Here is a 14,595-nt window from a genome sequence, read left to right as displayed (position 1 = left end):
GGGGATACCAGGGGAGTATCGAATGAGAACTCCAACATACACACACACACCCTGGCAGCAGCTCTGTTTATGTCCACAGAGCCACAGCCGACCTTTTTGCAGAAAAACTTGGCACTGGATTCTTTTAAAGTCCCCAAAATGCTCTTGGCAACTCAGAAATTCTACTTGTTAGCAGCGGCGTAGCTAGCGAGGAGCATGGGGGTGGTCCACCCCAAGTACCAGCCTTGGGGGGTGACACCACATATGACCTGTGAGGGGTGCCCCTAAAGGGGGGGGTCTCTTGGGGTCACCCGACAGGGTACCAAGTGCCAACTTTGGACCCCTGGGTAGGGTGTCAAACTCCCTTGGGTTCCTTGCTGGGAAAGCCTCAGACCAGGCCAGGGGGAGGGGGTTCAAGACATCCTTGTCCTCCTCCCTGGAGGCAGGACCTAAGACCCTTGGTCTTCAGGAAGGGACACCTGTCTTCCCTCTCCAGAACTGCCTGTCATCACAGGCTTCCCTGCTTTAATCCTCCCCAGCCACACCCTTGGCTCCTCCCCTTCCTCCCTCTCTAGGCTGAAAGGGGCCCTGACCCTAGCCTGCTTCCCTCCTCTTTGGTGGTTAAGGGTGACCCTGCCCTGTTCACTGCTCTGGTCAGGTGAGCTCTGGGTGGGTAGTCTCTCGAACCAGCTGCACTGTGTCTTGCCTGGTTAACTGCAGAGGCAGTGGTGGATCTTCGGCTCAGCAGTTCTGCTTCTGGCCTACAACCAGGTAAGTCAGGGGTCAGACAAGGGCTCGACCCCTGACATGACCCAACATCGCTAACGTTGCAGAGGTTAGGAATATCCCCATCATGCTACATACCATTGGATGCCGAATTTCTATCTGAATGCAGTGGAAAAAAAGCAGGGTAAGATATCTTCTTTCCATCAAATGTAATGGACAAAAACCAGGAAACCGAAAAATGCATGGAGCCCTATGGAAAGTGAAATTGATCCATATTGCACGTTTACTCATGAGTAGGTGAACCTGCCTTAGTTCTTTCAAAAGGGTAGACTTAGAGGAAACCAATGACACCGGAATGGTTCCTATCCATTGAAAGCAACCCCAAAAAAACACCTAAGAAGGAAGTCCCTCCCTCCAAGCAAAGGAAAGTATTGAGCCCTATCGAAAGTGTAACTCACATGTCATGTTTACTCACAAGTAAGCAACTGTGCCTTGGCTGCTGGTCAAGTCATGGAAAGGGGAATGCAAGGCTAGCTACATGGTCCCAATGCGATGAAAGTGGAGCTCAACAAATGCTCCAAAAGGCAGCAACCCCCCCCCCCCCAAGAATAGAACAGAGTGGTCAGTTGGTAAGGTCAATTTTTTGTTGTTTTTAGACTTGTAAAGCCGGGTGGGTCCTGATAGTGATATGCTTGAAATATAAAAACTTACACTGAACTGGACACTGGGGAGGGATGGAAATCTCACTACTTTTTTTTTTTTTTTGGGGGGGGGGTGTTATAGCAGGTAGGCTACAGAGAAAATTCCCTTGGTGAAACAGGGCTGGCTTCCCCTTATTTAATTATTTATTTTTCTTTATTTTATTTTTTAAATTATTTATTTTACTTTGCTAGATGATGCCACTTCCAGTCATGACGTCACTTCCAGTGGGTCCTGGGCAAACTGTCATTCTAAAAAGTGGGTCCCAGTGTTAAAAGTTTGAGAACTACTGTCTTAACTGAAAACAGTTCAATGAGACTTCCTTGGGGGGTGGAAAGTGGGTGGCATCCTAGAGACCAAAATTCTAGAAATCATGACTTATAGGAATAATGCCATCATGTTAAATACCATTTGATACAGATTTTCATGCGTTGTTTGTGGGAAAATATTCACTGCTTTATTTTCTGGCCATTATTATTGTTCATTTCATGTCATGACCATTACTATCTCTCAGTCTCACCTACCTCACAGGGTTGTGAGGACAAAATAAGGAGAGGAACCTTGCACACCACCCTGAGCTGCTTAGAGGAAAAGTGGTATAAAAATATGAAGGAAGGAAGGAAGGAAGGAAGAAGGAAGGAAGGAAGGAAGGAAGGAATGATGTTTTATGGGGTGACAAAAATTTATGGGCCCTGGATGTCAAATGACCTAACTACGCCACTGCTTGTTAGGGTTCCTTTTTGTGTCAGGTTAAAGGGGGTGGAGACTCATAACTTGACTCAAGTCAAGCTGTGCTTGACTTGCCCATCTCTGCATTTGAACACCTTATTGGTTGCCTGCTGAGTATAATAAATCCACTTTTTGTTACATAAGGCAGTTGTGTTCTCTTTATTAGATTAATTGGCCATAATAGATGACAGAATACAGATAATTCAACATGGTTTGTTTCATTACATTCTTCATGAAATTATTATTCCAATGATATATAACATTATGGTATTATTCATAAATACACATTTTCCCAAAGCTTTCCAAAATCTTGGCCACTAGTGGTGCCATGCCCCTGAGGGTGTCATCTGGTCTGGTACACACCTTCCACACACACACCCCTGTGATGCCACTGAAGGTATATCCAGATCTTTCTCTTTCTGACCCAGCGACCCCACCAGTGCAGCAGAGTTGGGTGCGTATTCTGATCTGATGCACCAGCCTAGAGCTCATTATGACTAAGTGGCCGGGAACTAGGTGATGAAAGTTGGAAGAAAAGGACCAGTTATAAGGACTGAAAAGCAGTGCTTCATAATGCTCAGAAGATGTTGGGCTATTGCATCATGACCAGAAATATCCATGACTGGAAAAAAAAAAAAAGTAGATACTGCATACAAATTTCCATTAGTCAATTCGGGTATAAAGGTCCCTACTTGGAAAAAGTGTTCCTCTTGTGAAGGAAGGACATTGATCTCATGAATGGAAAAAAGGAAGGCCAGGACATGCTGATAATGTTTGCAATCTATTCTGCAATTAGATTGACATTGAGGCAGAGATAAGGTCTAGCACATTGTCATGTGCACCACATATACAGCAGAACCACCCAGAATGGCATTTCCTTGAGCGCTATTTTGCTACAGTGTTGTTCATCCTGGGCATGACTGTCAGCTATTGTCGATTCAAGCAGTGTATTCTTTCCAATCAGTGTCAGGTTCTTGTCTCATCAAGAGCAATGTCTTTTTTAGTGCTGCTTCACACTGCACTCACTTATAGGGGGAAATGACCCCTGCGCTATTGGATATATGCTTGTACACTGAAAAACATATCCCTAGTGTAATGAAAAATGGAATCAAAACTAAAGAGGTGTAAGGAAGAGGGGTGCAGGAATGGCGCTGTTCATCTGATCAGGACAAAATAATTAGGTGACGGAACACTTCCTCCTTTCCCCCAAAGCAAGTCTTAGCTGCCCCAGTCATAGATCCCCAACGGATCTACTCAGACCTGTGCCAGTGATTTTGCTGGTGCAAGTCCAAGTGGATATGTTTAGGTAGCTTGTGACCAGGAAGGGAGATAGGATATCAATGAAGCTGTTTCCAACAATAGCCACTCTGTTCCCAGCCGTGGCACACCCCGATCCCTACCATTTTCTTCCCAACAAGCTGCACCTGTTGAAATTCCACCCTTTTTTTAAGGGTTAAACAAGCTGCTAATGGGGGGGGGGATAGCACTCCTACCCAGTCACCATTATAACCAAATTCCTTGGCATTTATAAATCAGGCTGCAGCCTCTAGGGCCTCTAAAAAGTTTGCAAACCACTGAAATATTGTATAGTGGTGAGATCAGGAGTAGAAAGCAAAGTCCTAAGGAACTGCGGCCACATCCTCAAACTTTTGCTCCATTTGCCACATCCTCCAACTGCTGTTTGACATAAAAAAAAGAAGGCAAAGCAGCCATCCCATGCTATGAATTTAATGTTATATATTATTTACTCTGGCACTGACTCGGGTCTGGGGCCACTAACTGGGAAACGAGTCCCCATGCATGCAGGCTCAAGTCTGTCTCTGTCTGGCTCTGCTTGCTTCCTTTTTTTGAGGTGTGAAAGACATTGAGGGGCCATCATTCAGAGCGGGCAAGCAGCAGGGCATTTCCAGCCGGGAGGCAGGGAAGACTTAATGTTTTGGTTTTGCATTGAGAAGGAGGTGGGGGAGGGGGAGGCAGGTGGGCTCTCTTGTCCATCTCTAAAGGAACCAGTGATAATTAGAAGAAGTTTTTTTCCCCTGGACAAGTGAGGGTATAAGGCGGCGGGGGTGGTGGTGGTGATAGAGGGCAATACAGAATGAAGGGTAATATGCCATTAGGGCAAATCATTAGGGCAAATGTTTAAAAGCTAAATAGGTTAAAAGCCACCCCATCTTCTTTAGCAGGGGTGTCCAAAGTTTTTGGCAGGAGGGCCAAATCATCTCTCTGACACTGTGTCAGGGGCCGGGGGAAAAAAAAAATTAATTTACATTTAAAATTTGAATACGTTTACATAAATGAATATATTGGAGATGGAACTTATATGAATGAATGAAGGTCTTGCAATAGCTCAAGAGGCCTTGCACAAAGCATCACAGAGGTGAAACAGCAAGCAGAGGAGGAAGCCCTCAGTCCACAGCTCACGCGAGTGGTCAAACAGTCGCCCTCACGCTGAGAGCAGTTGTGTCGGACCAGTGCGGGCTCCAACAAATCTCTGGAGGGCCAGGGGCTCATTGGAGACGGGGGGCTCCCTGAGGGCCGCACTGAGAGGCCTCGAGGGCCGCATGCGGCCCCAGGGCCAGGGATTGGGCACCCCTGTTCTTTAGGGAAAAGGCTTAGAAATTGCAAACTGGCTGTTCTGCTGAACTGGGAAGCTCTGCTAACATTGGCAGCTCTGCTAAATGTCAAGGTTGCTTCTTGGCAAGAAATGAATTTTAGACTTAGACAAAGCCTATTCCCTTTGAAAGTGTGGAGGAGGCAAGTAGATAAGAGGAAGAAACAGAATACTAGGGAGGCTTCTGCCTTTTTGGCTCCCTGTTTGAATGGCAAAACAGATAACAATGAGCAGAAGAATGCCCATCTTAGCAAAACAGGTTGCAGTTTTAAACTTATTATTCTTTCATGCTTTTTAGAGCAAAGGACAGTGTCACATGCCTTACATTAAAATACTGGAAGAATTATTTCAGAACACAGAAGTGCCAAAGAAATCACCATGTTTGCCTGTTAGTTATCCTTCCAAGCCTTTGAATTAGTCTCTGCCCTTAAAGTGTAACCAATACATATCTAGAAATACGTTAGCTATCAGAGTAAATTTTAATCGCCTGGTTTCATTAAAGGTTTGATTAAAACATAGAAACACATAGGAGAGTAAAAGCCATTTCAAGCTAAAATCATAGTTAGCCTCACAGAGAAGCAGCTTAGTAAGCAGTTTTGCTGGGTTCACAGACATGGGAATTTGGGCAAAGAAAGTTGCATCTCAAAGATAGAGTTCTTTCTTGGCAGCAATATGCGGGCAATCCAAGATGTCACAATGCTGGGAAAACACACATATTTGCAACATTGTCGTAGAGAAAGGTTTTGGTATTATCAGTTGGCAGGCTGAAACAGGGATTTTTAGCTAGACACCTGCAGAAACGGTTCAGAAAAGAATAAAATTATTCTAGATAAGCAAAACCTTCATGAGGAAGACTCTATTGAGCTGCAATTGATATGAAGAACATGTAATGTGTTTAAAAGTAAATGAGAAATGGATTTCTCATTTAAAAGAAATCCTTTACACCAGGGGTGTCCAATCCCTGGCCCGGGGGCCACTTGCGGCCCTCAGAGGCTCCCAATCAGGCCCTCAGGGGAGCCCCCAGTCTCCAATGAGCCTCTGGCCCTCCAGAGACTTGCTGGAGCCCGTGCTGGTCCAACACAACTGTTTTCAGCAAGAGGATGACTGCTTGACCTCTAACCTGAGCGGTGAGACGAGGGCTCCCTCTACTACTTGCTGTTTCACATCGGTGATTCAGCAGTGGCAGTGAAGGAAAGGCTGGCCTTGCTTTCTGCAATGCTTTTTATAGGCCTTGAGCTACTGCAAGGCCATCTTTCATTCATATAACTTCTACCTCTAATATATTCATTTATGTAAATTTATTCAAATTGTAAATGGTAAATTAATTCTTTTTTTTCTGGCCCCCGACACAGTGTCAGAGAGATGATGTGGCCCTCCTGCCAAAACGTTTGGACACCCCTGCTTTACACAATGAGAGTTTGGCTTGTTTATGTTAAAATATATGAAAGGTATATAGATCCCTTAAATGTACTCAAAGTAACAGGTCACAAATAGAATTAAGGCATAGAGTAAAAGCAAGTAGAAAGGACCTTGCTTAACAAAGGTTGGCAGAGAGCCCCACAGAGTTTTGCTGAGAACAGGAGAAGGAATGTGGGAAGACATAAAGCAGGTGGCTCAAAACAAGGTTATCTTAATCAGGAAAGAGATGTATGCCAAGAAATAAGGTCTGAAGACTTGCCAAAAGGCCAGTTCTGAATAAAAATAAGGTTACAGTGCACTCTACTGGTTCTTGAAAACTCTGTATTCCATATGTTTAAATGTATAATTTTGCCTTTAACTTGGAACCTGTTACTTTAATTTTGGAACCTGTAACTTGAAGCTCACCAATCAAATGTCTCTAGGGCTATCTACAGCCTATGAAGAGTTAGCCTCATCTATGATGTCAAACTTCAGCCAATGGGAAGTTCAAATCTTCAAACAAAGGACCCAAAATGTTATAAAGGGGTCTGGCTAAGATTGACACAGGCTCTCAATGCTTTGGACAGGAGTCCCTTGAGACGCCCCTTGCTGGCAACATAATAAAAACTTGCAGACTATCACCCTGACTACTGAGTCTTGCTTTTGAACCTTGCAACACCTTGCAACAGTGGTGATAATTCACAGCCATCCAGGAGTAATGGCATGGTTTCAGCAGGCTCAGTGAATGACTGGTCACAATGAAACTACATATGAGTAGAGCTGCAAAGGAGTGGGTCATACTGGTAAGCCTGCCCACTGCTGCATGTGACCCTCCTCCCTCATGCCACTTCTGTCTGTACACTCAAAGTTTGTTCCACCCCCTCCCAGCTTGTTTACAGATATGATGGGGACATCAGGGGAGTATTAAATGAGAACTCCAACATACACATAAACACACACCCTGCCAGCATCTCCAGTTTCGTGCACAGAGCTGCAGTTGCCTTTTTTTACCTAAAAACTCAGGACTTGAGACTTTTAGAGTCCCCAGAATGCTCTGGGCAACTCAGAAAGTCCACTTGTTAGGGCTCGTTTTCAAAATCAAGTTAAAGGGGCAGAGACTCATGACTTGACTCAAGTCAAGCTGCGTTGGATTTGCCCATCTCTGCATATGAACACCTTAATGGGTGCCTGCTCTGTCACACTAACACCTTATTGGCTCGTGGAACTATCAGTCTCATTGGTCAGTTCTGAGTTTAGAAAATCCACTTTTTGTTACATAAAGCTGTTGTGTTTTCTTTTTTCAGGTTAATTGGCCTTAACGTATGATAGAATGCAGATAATTCAACATGGTTTGTTTCATTATGTTCTGCATGAAATTACTATTCCAATGATATACAACATTATGCTATTATTCATAAATACAGATTTTCCCACCCAAAGCTTTCCAAAGTCTCAGCCACAAGTGCCATCCTCGAAAAAAAATAGAAAATATAGCATGGAAATTTCCAATAGAGTACAGAAACCTTTACTGGCATATTAGAATAAAATAAAATACATCCATATACAATGTACAATTCAGAAACAGATCATGCAATTAATCATGAGGGGTTACACTCCCCATTACTACAAGTAAAACTACAGCATCTCATTAAAAACTTTAAGAAGACCCCCATGACCTCTGTTATAGTGGGGTCCATAGATGATAACAAATTTCTCAGTTGGATGACATCAGGGTATACGGCCCCTTTGTTCAAAAAGAAGGAGAGATATTGGTTATGCAAAGTCTGATATAATGGACAATGTAGGACCACATGCGTAAGAGACTCAACTGTATCCCACCCACAATTACAGAGATGTTCACTATAGTGGATGCTGTTGTATCTTCCATACGGCACAGCTGATGGAAATGAATTGCATCTAACCAATGTGAACGCTCTATGCTCATAAGGACACAGTAACAAAGTTAAATATGATGGCATAACACCTGCTTTCATTAAAATCTTAAAATTCTGTGGGGAACAAACTTGACTCACCACGCTGTAAAGAAGTTGGGTGTGGATGTCCTAAAATCTCCTTTTAATTAAGTGATTTGCCAACTTAAAGGGCAGTACATCCAGCACCTCTACATCAATGTCAATTGTCCTGATCTTATGAAGAACCCCTGTAGATCCCACCGGAGTAAGCAAATCCTGTAAGATCTCAGATAAAAGGCTATTCCGACTAGACATGTAATAAACTCTTAGCCAAAACTTAAAAGTCCTCAACCAAGCCCAATTATTGTCCCGTCTGTAAACAAAGGTAACACATTTGGGTAGATCCAAGACTTTCCTCAGAAAAACAGATTGAGTTTGTTCTAAGGAACAATTCATCTCCTTAATCCAGATTGGAGCACCATACAGGATCTGGGGGGTAATTTTGGCATTGAGTACCTTTAGAGATGCAGAGACATAAGCACCCCCTCTAGAAAAGTGGAAACGTAAAACATTCCACACCATCACACCAGCAAGATTCACCCTGATTTTACAGTGTCTGGTCCAAGTAAGATTGTACGAAAAGTGAATGCCAAGATACTTATAGCATTTTACCTGCTCAATCTGCCTTCCTCTGAAAGGCCAGGAATATTTCCTCCAAGTATCACTAAAGATCATAATTTCAGTTTTATCAAAACTAAAGGAAAGTTTGTTTGACGTAAGGTAACCTACGCATTTAAGAACCAAAAGTTTTAAACCAAGACATGATTGAGATAGCAGGACCGCATCGTCAGCATACAACAGTAAAGGGACTCGATGCGAGCCCAGCAGAGGCAGATGTCCCTCAATTTCACCCAGACAAGAGGCCATTTGAAAGGAGATTGTAAAGAATAGTTATGTCAAGGGTTCATCCCCGGGACTGCTAGGTAATTTACTGGCTGAATAGTAGCAGGCCTGAAGCCTTGGCCAGACTGAGCCAGCACAGCACCCTGGGAACTAAGCTGATGCAATATCGGGTGATGTACACTAGGTGACATTCCCTGTGTGTGTGTGTGTGTGTGTGTGGCAGCACATGCCAAGTCAGCATGACTATGCAGTATTTCCCTCATGCTGATTGGCTGTCACCAGTATAAGTTCCTGCAGGGGCTAGCAAAGGTGTGGGAGATGCAGAGTGGATTTTGTGCCGAAGGCTACGCCAGTGAGATCAGTGATTCGTGTACCATTTGTACTATTTGGACTGTTGCTCTTGTAAATATCTTGTACATAGTAAAGAGGCATTTGGTGGAGGACTTCTGCCTTGTGTCGTCTTTGTCACCGGGAGTGAGTGTGCTCCGACCTTGGGAGATAGGCAAGCCGAGCTACCAGCCGGGCAGCCAGCTGAGTGAACGTCGTCCGCTCTCCAGCAGCTCGCAACAGTTAAGTAGGCTACAAAGATTCCTTTCCTCTTCTTAGAAAAAGCATTCTTCCTGTGAAGGAAGGACTTCTTGGAAGAAGATTCTTCCATCCTTGGAAGAGGATGGAAACCTTTGGGTTCTTTCGGTGACCCTGTGCTGCATCAGCATCATGCTTCTAATATGAAATATGTATTTCCTTCTTTCAACATTTTGACTTCTGTGTTGTGTCTTTATCCTGCAATATTAACATTATCCTTGGATAGCCACCAAGGAGATGCAACTATTGCTGCTGAAATGATTTTTCACCCCACCTTGTGGATTCAAAAGAATTGGGTCAGTTAAAAATGAGATATGCTGTGATCCAATATTCATACTGTATGGAAAAATGTAGAGAGAAAAACATGCAAAACAACTATCATCTTAGAATTTGATTTAATTACTTCTTTTCTCTGTTAGCAGCTGCTTGGAGTTGAGATCTGGTTTTAGAACAATTACATAGCATTTAGGAAGAAAAAATGCAAGTCAGGAGGCCAGTGTTGGAGGCCAAGATGGCAAAGACCTCCATGGCCACAATGTCTTTCCCCTTGCTGCTCAGGTAAGCAGGAATGAAGGAGATCCACACACTGCAGAAGAACAGCATGCTGAAGGTGATGAATTTGGCTTCATTGAAAGTATCTGGCAGTTTTCGGGCAAGGAAAGCGACTGTGAAGCTGGTGAGGGCCAGAAAACCAACATAGCCCAGGACAGAATAGAGCATGATGATCGACCCTTCATTACACGCCACTATGATGTACTCAGTCTGGGAGTGCATGTCAACATCTGGAAAAGGAGGAGAGTTGGACAGCCATACAGTGCAAATCCCCACTTGAATGAGGGAACAGGAAAGGACAATGGAGTGGGCCACTTTTTTCCCCAGCCATTTCCTCATCCTGTTTCCTGGCTGGGTGGCCATGAAGGCCAGGACCACAGTGGTGGTTTTTGCCAAAACACAAGAAACAGCCACAGAGAAAATGATGCCAAAAGCCGATTGTCGGAGAAGGCAGGAGACCTTGCCAGGTTCACCAATGAAGAGCAGGGAGGAAAGATAGCAAAGCAGGATGGAGGTGAGAAGAGTGCAGGTGAGGTTTTGATTGTTGGCTTTGACAATGGGAGTGTTCCAATTCTTTAAAAAGATCAGTATCACCAAAACTGTCATTGTTGTAAAGGACAAAGCGATGGAAACCAAACTGATTCCTAAGGGCTCATTGTAGTTTAGGAAGGCTGTCTGTTTGGGGATACATTGATCTTGGTTCTTGTTTGGATACTCATCTTGTGGACATTTGATGCAATGAACTGCATCTGAAAAGGACAAACAGGGTGTCAGTAACTCTATTAAGTCATAAGAATGATGGGAGGTTGGAAGTAAATGTCGGACAAGAATTCCCCATTTTCTTTGTTAGCACTTCAGTGCTTACGGTCGGGGGAGGGAATGACCAAATGCAGCAAGGGATAGGCACCAGTGGGATTAAGTGCCCTTAACTGTGTAATGGACTGCCTCTGATGTCTTTCAAGGTGACTCCCTTGTTGCAACCAGTGTGCATTTTAAGAATCAGTGCCTCATGATTTAAGTCTTTGGAGAACAGCAGACCAATGCAAAGGCGTATGTTAGGGTAGACTAATGTTTGCAAATATTTCCTGGAAAATCTGTGCACTGCCACTTACCTGTTTGGTTAGACATCATGTCGTCTGGACACGGAGTACAGTCATAGCAACAGATTGCTTCCCCCTCTCGAACCGTCTTGCTGTGTCCAGCGTGGCAGCTCTCAACACAAGTTGAATGAGGCACATTCTAGTAATAAAGAATGGGGAGAAGTGCTGAAGCAAACATTTGATGCTCAACACCACAATCATCCTTCCCTTTCTGTGGACTTCAGCTTATCACGAGCAGGAGCTCACCTCAATCCTGACCAGCAACAGAGAACTCCCCTGCTGCCAGCGACCTGGTGAAGACTCCTGCTGTCTTTTATTTCAGGGAGAGTTGCATACTCACATTTCTGTAAGGTTTATTCTTCCTACTGGGATTCAAAACAGTTCAGAGCAGAGCCCAAATGAAAGAGGAAATGCATCACTATTTGGCTTTAGTTCAAAAGTGCCCTTCCACTAGCAGAAAACTTAGCATGCTTTTATTTCATCAGGGAATAGGCCCAACAGCACTGGCATTCCTGGACCCTGTGCTGTCCGGGGCCAGGATTTCAGAATGCTCCTCCCACCTGTTGCGACCCCTAACCATCCTGTCCAGGCTGCGCGTGACCTCCTCTGGCCCTCTGGAGGCCTTATAAGAGCTTTTAAACATCATTTCGAGTTTTCATCATTCATTTAAAAGCCTTCCAGATGCCTCCGGTGGACCAGCTTCCATGATCCCCTGAAGGCCTCTGATGGGCAGCTGAAATCGGTGGTTGGGGGGTGTGGGTGGTGGCGGGAGTATGGATGGTGGTGGGGGGCCTTGGAGGGGTGGCACCTCAGGGTATTTGTCCCCCTTTATCCTCCCAGGTATGCCAGTGCCCAATGGCAATTAGATTCTGAATGGGGTAGCATCTAAGAGTAAAAAACTGGGACAGAGTTGGAAGCTGTCTTTTAATGCCCAACACCACAGCCATCCTTTTTTCAGGGTGCTTCAACTTGTTAAAAGGTGGGTCCCACCTCAAACCCCAGCTATCTATTTGTTATTTATCTCAACATAGATATATTTATTTAGCATCTTTATCTCAATAGAGGTATTTGATTAATCAACATGACAGACTACGTGCCTTGCAGATATGTTTAAACTAGTTTAAACATATCTGCATCCATAGAGGACAGGAATGACCCAGTATGGGTTTAGGTTAAAGTTCATTTGGATTTAAACTTTAGGTATATGTACTAATGGTATGTTTGCAGCATTCCTACAAGACTTTTATAGTGGCAACTATGACTGTCAGGCTGCAATCCTATGAACACTTTCCTGGGAGCAAGCACAACTCAACACAGTGAGACTTATTTCCGAGTAGACAGGCATAGGATTGTGCTGCAGGGGTAAAATACTATGGTCACCCTGCACTGCCAGGACTCACATTCCAACATTGCAGAACGGTTTCTGGCACCACGAACGCCAAGCCACTGTTGCATGCGGTCTGGCCACTGCCACAAATGGAGACTCTACCAAACCAAATAAGTTTTCAGCAGGGGTAGTCCATGGGCAGAAGGAAGAGTAAGAGGGCACAATAGGGGAGAAACCGAGGTGTGTCAGGGAGAGAAGGGGTTGATCTGCTGGGATTCATGCATGTCGGATCCTATCCCCTAGTTTTCAAGCTTCCCCACCCTCAGGCTCTCCTCGGGCTTATACCAGTTATAGAGCTGGCATAGGTACAAGGAGACCCCTAGGCTGTCAGGGGGCCTATACAGAGGTCAGGGGAAAGTATGCTCCTTTACATCTCAAAGGCCTCTCAATCCTGCCCCCACCATAGCATGCAGTGCATGCCTCCAGGAATGCTCTCATGTTCAGGAATGTTCCCAAGCAAATGAAGAGGTGACCTTGCTGAAGGATTTAACCCTACCTGCTGAAATCTGCTATTCCACACAATGGCCTCATCATGGATGGTAAACCCTTGACTTGGAGAAATCTTTCCAGCTTGGATCTTAAGGAAGGATTGATTGGGGAAAGTGACCCAGTTGATGACATCAAGTCTGGAAGACAGTTCCTGATTGGCAAACCAGACTTCATGGCCAGCACCATTGTTAAAGTGGACATTCTTCAAAAAAGAGTGCATCTAGATTGGACAAAAACAGAAAACAGCTGATAGCTTCAATGTATATTGCGCACTGTATGACCAAACCCCTGATCAGAAAAGGCACCTGTAAACCTGGGATGTACAAGTTAAAAGAACATTTTTCATTTATTAAAAACTATTAGAGTACACCTGGCAGATCTTCCTCATCTTCCTCTCCTCTCAGCTCACCATCATATCCAACATTTCCACATCTATAGGCCCAATCTAAACTTTGCAGCACTGATGCATCTGTGCCAATGGGGCCTGCTCTGTATCCTGCTATACCCTGTGGGGGATAGTCACAGAGGCCTTGTCAGGATCAGGGAACAATTGTTCCTTTACTTGGGGCTACGATGCAGCTCATTGGTGCTGGAAATTGGGTAGGATTGGGCCCTATTGAAGTATTCAGTTTGTTTCTCTACTCAAAGGTTTCCAGGGAGCTTTGTGGATGCTTTCACAATGAAAATTAATATTTCAGGAACGTGCGATTCGGGGCAGCAGGTGTGGCAGAACTGCCCTCTCGTTGTCCTTGGAAAAGCACTGCAGTTGCCATGCCTTCTTACACCTGAGGAGGCTATCCTCGCCCCTGCTCTCTCAGGGGTAAAGAGAGCCTCCTCTGGTGTAAGCAGGTGGGACAGCTGTGGCACTTTCCCATGGGCTACAAAGGGGCAGTTCTGTCTCACCCGCGACCTGAGTCACACGTTCCTGTTATATTCCGCTTTTTTTACATTTTGGAACTTAAGACTTCAACCCTATGCCGTTTCCTTGGAGTCAACCCCATTGAACGCAATGGACTTACATCTGAGTAGACATGCATAGGCTTGGGCTATATAGCAATGTGCCTGGGATATCCAAGAGGTCTGTCATCAAAGTCCTGCAAGCTTCAGATCTGCTTAGCTTTAGCAATATGCCACCCAGCATGTGCCTGGGAACATGATTTCACCCACACCACCCATTCAATCCACAGCAAGTTTACATAGAAGTGATTTCCACTGTGCTCCAATTATCTTCCTAGTAAGTGTGCTTGGGATTGCATCATACATAACCGTTTCAATACAGTGAGGAATATACCTGCCAGGGTTCAATGTTCAAAGGTTTGCATGTGTCTCTGTTCAGCATTGTTTTCGGCCTGGACGCATATATGGCATTTAAAGCATGTGCTACAGCATAGAGACCATTGTAAATACGGTAGCTCACATCACTCATCTCCATCTCAAATGCAGTCTGATGCAGGCTCTCCAGTTTCTCCTCTCCAGTACAGTTTTTACAAGTTTTAATTTTCCCATCACCGCAACACTCGAATG

General features: G+C 44.5%; 1 protein-coding gene across 1 annotated transcript in view; it reads right to left on the bottom strand.

Moving 5' to 3' along the window:
- Positions 1-10,008: 10,008 nt before the first annotated feature.
- LOC136652549 (vomeronasal type-2 receptor 26-like) overlaps positions 10,009-14,595 on the bottom strand; it is a 4,678-nt gene continuing 91 nt past the window's right edge. The window contains exons 1-3 of the mRNA XM_066629486.1: positions 14,363-14,595; positions 11,208-11,334; positions 10,009-10,844 (exon numbers count right to left, since the gene is read on the bottom strand). The exon at positions 14,363-14,595 is cut by the window's right edge and continues 91 nt beyond it. Of these exons, the coding sequence (XP_066485583.1) occupies positions 10,009-10,844; positions 11,208-11,334; positions 14,363-14,595 (1,196 nt within the window). The remainder of the gene's footprint in view (positions 10,845-11,207; positions 11,335-14,362) is intronic.

This window comes from Tiliqua scincoides, chromosome 5 (genome assembly GCF_035046505.1).
Source record: "Tiliqua scincoides isolate rTilSci1 chromosome 5, rTilSci1.hap2, whole genome shotgun sequence".
Lineage (NCBI taxonomy): Eukaryota > Metazoa > Chordata > Lepidosauria > Squamata > Scincidae > Tiliqua > Tiliqua scincoides.
Note: the sequence above shows the minus strand (reverse complement) of the source record. Positions and strands in the feature narration are given on the sequence as shown.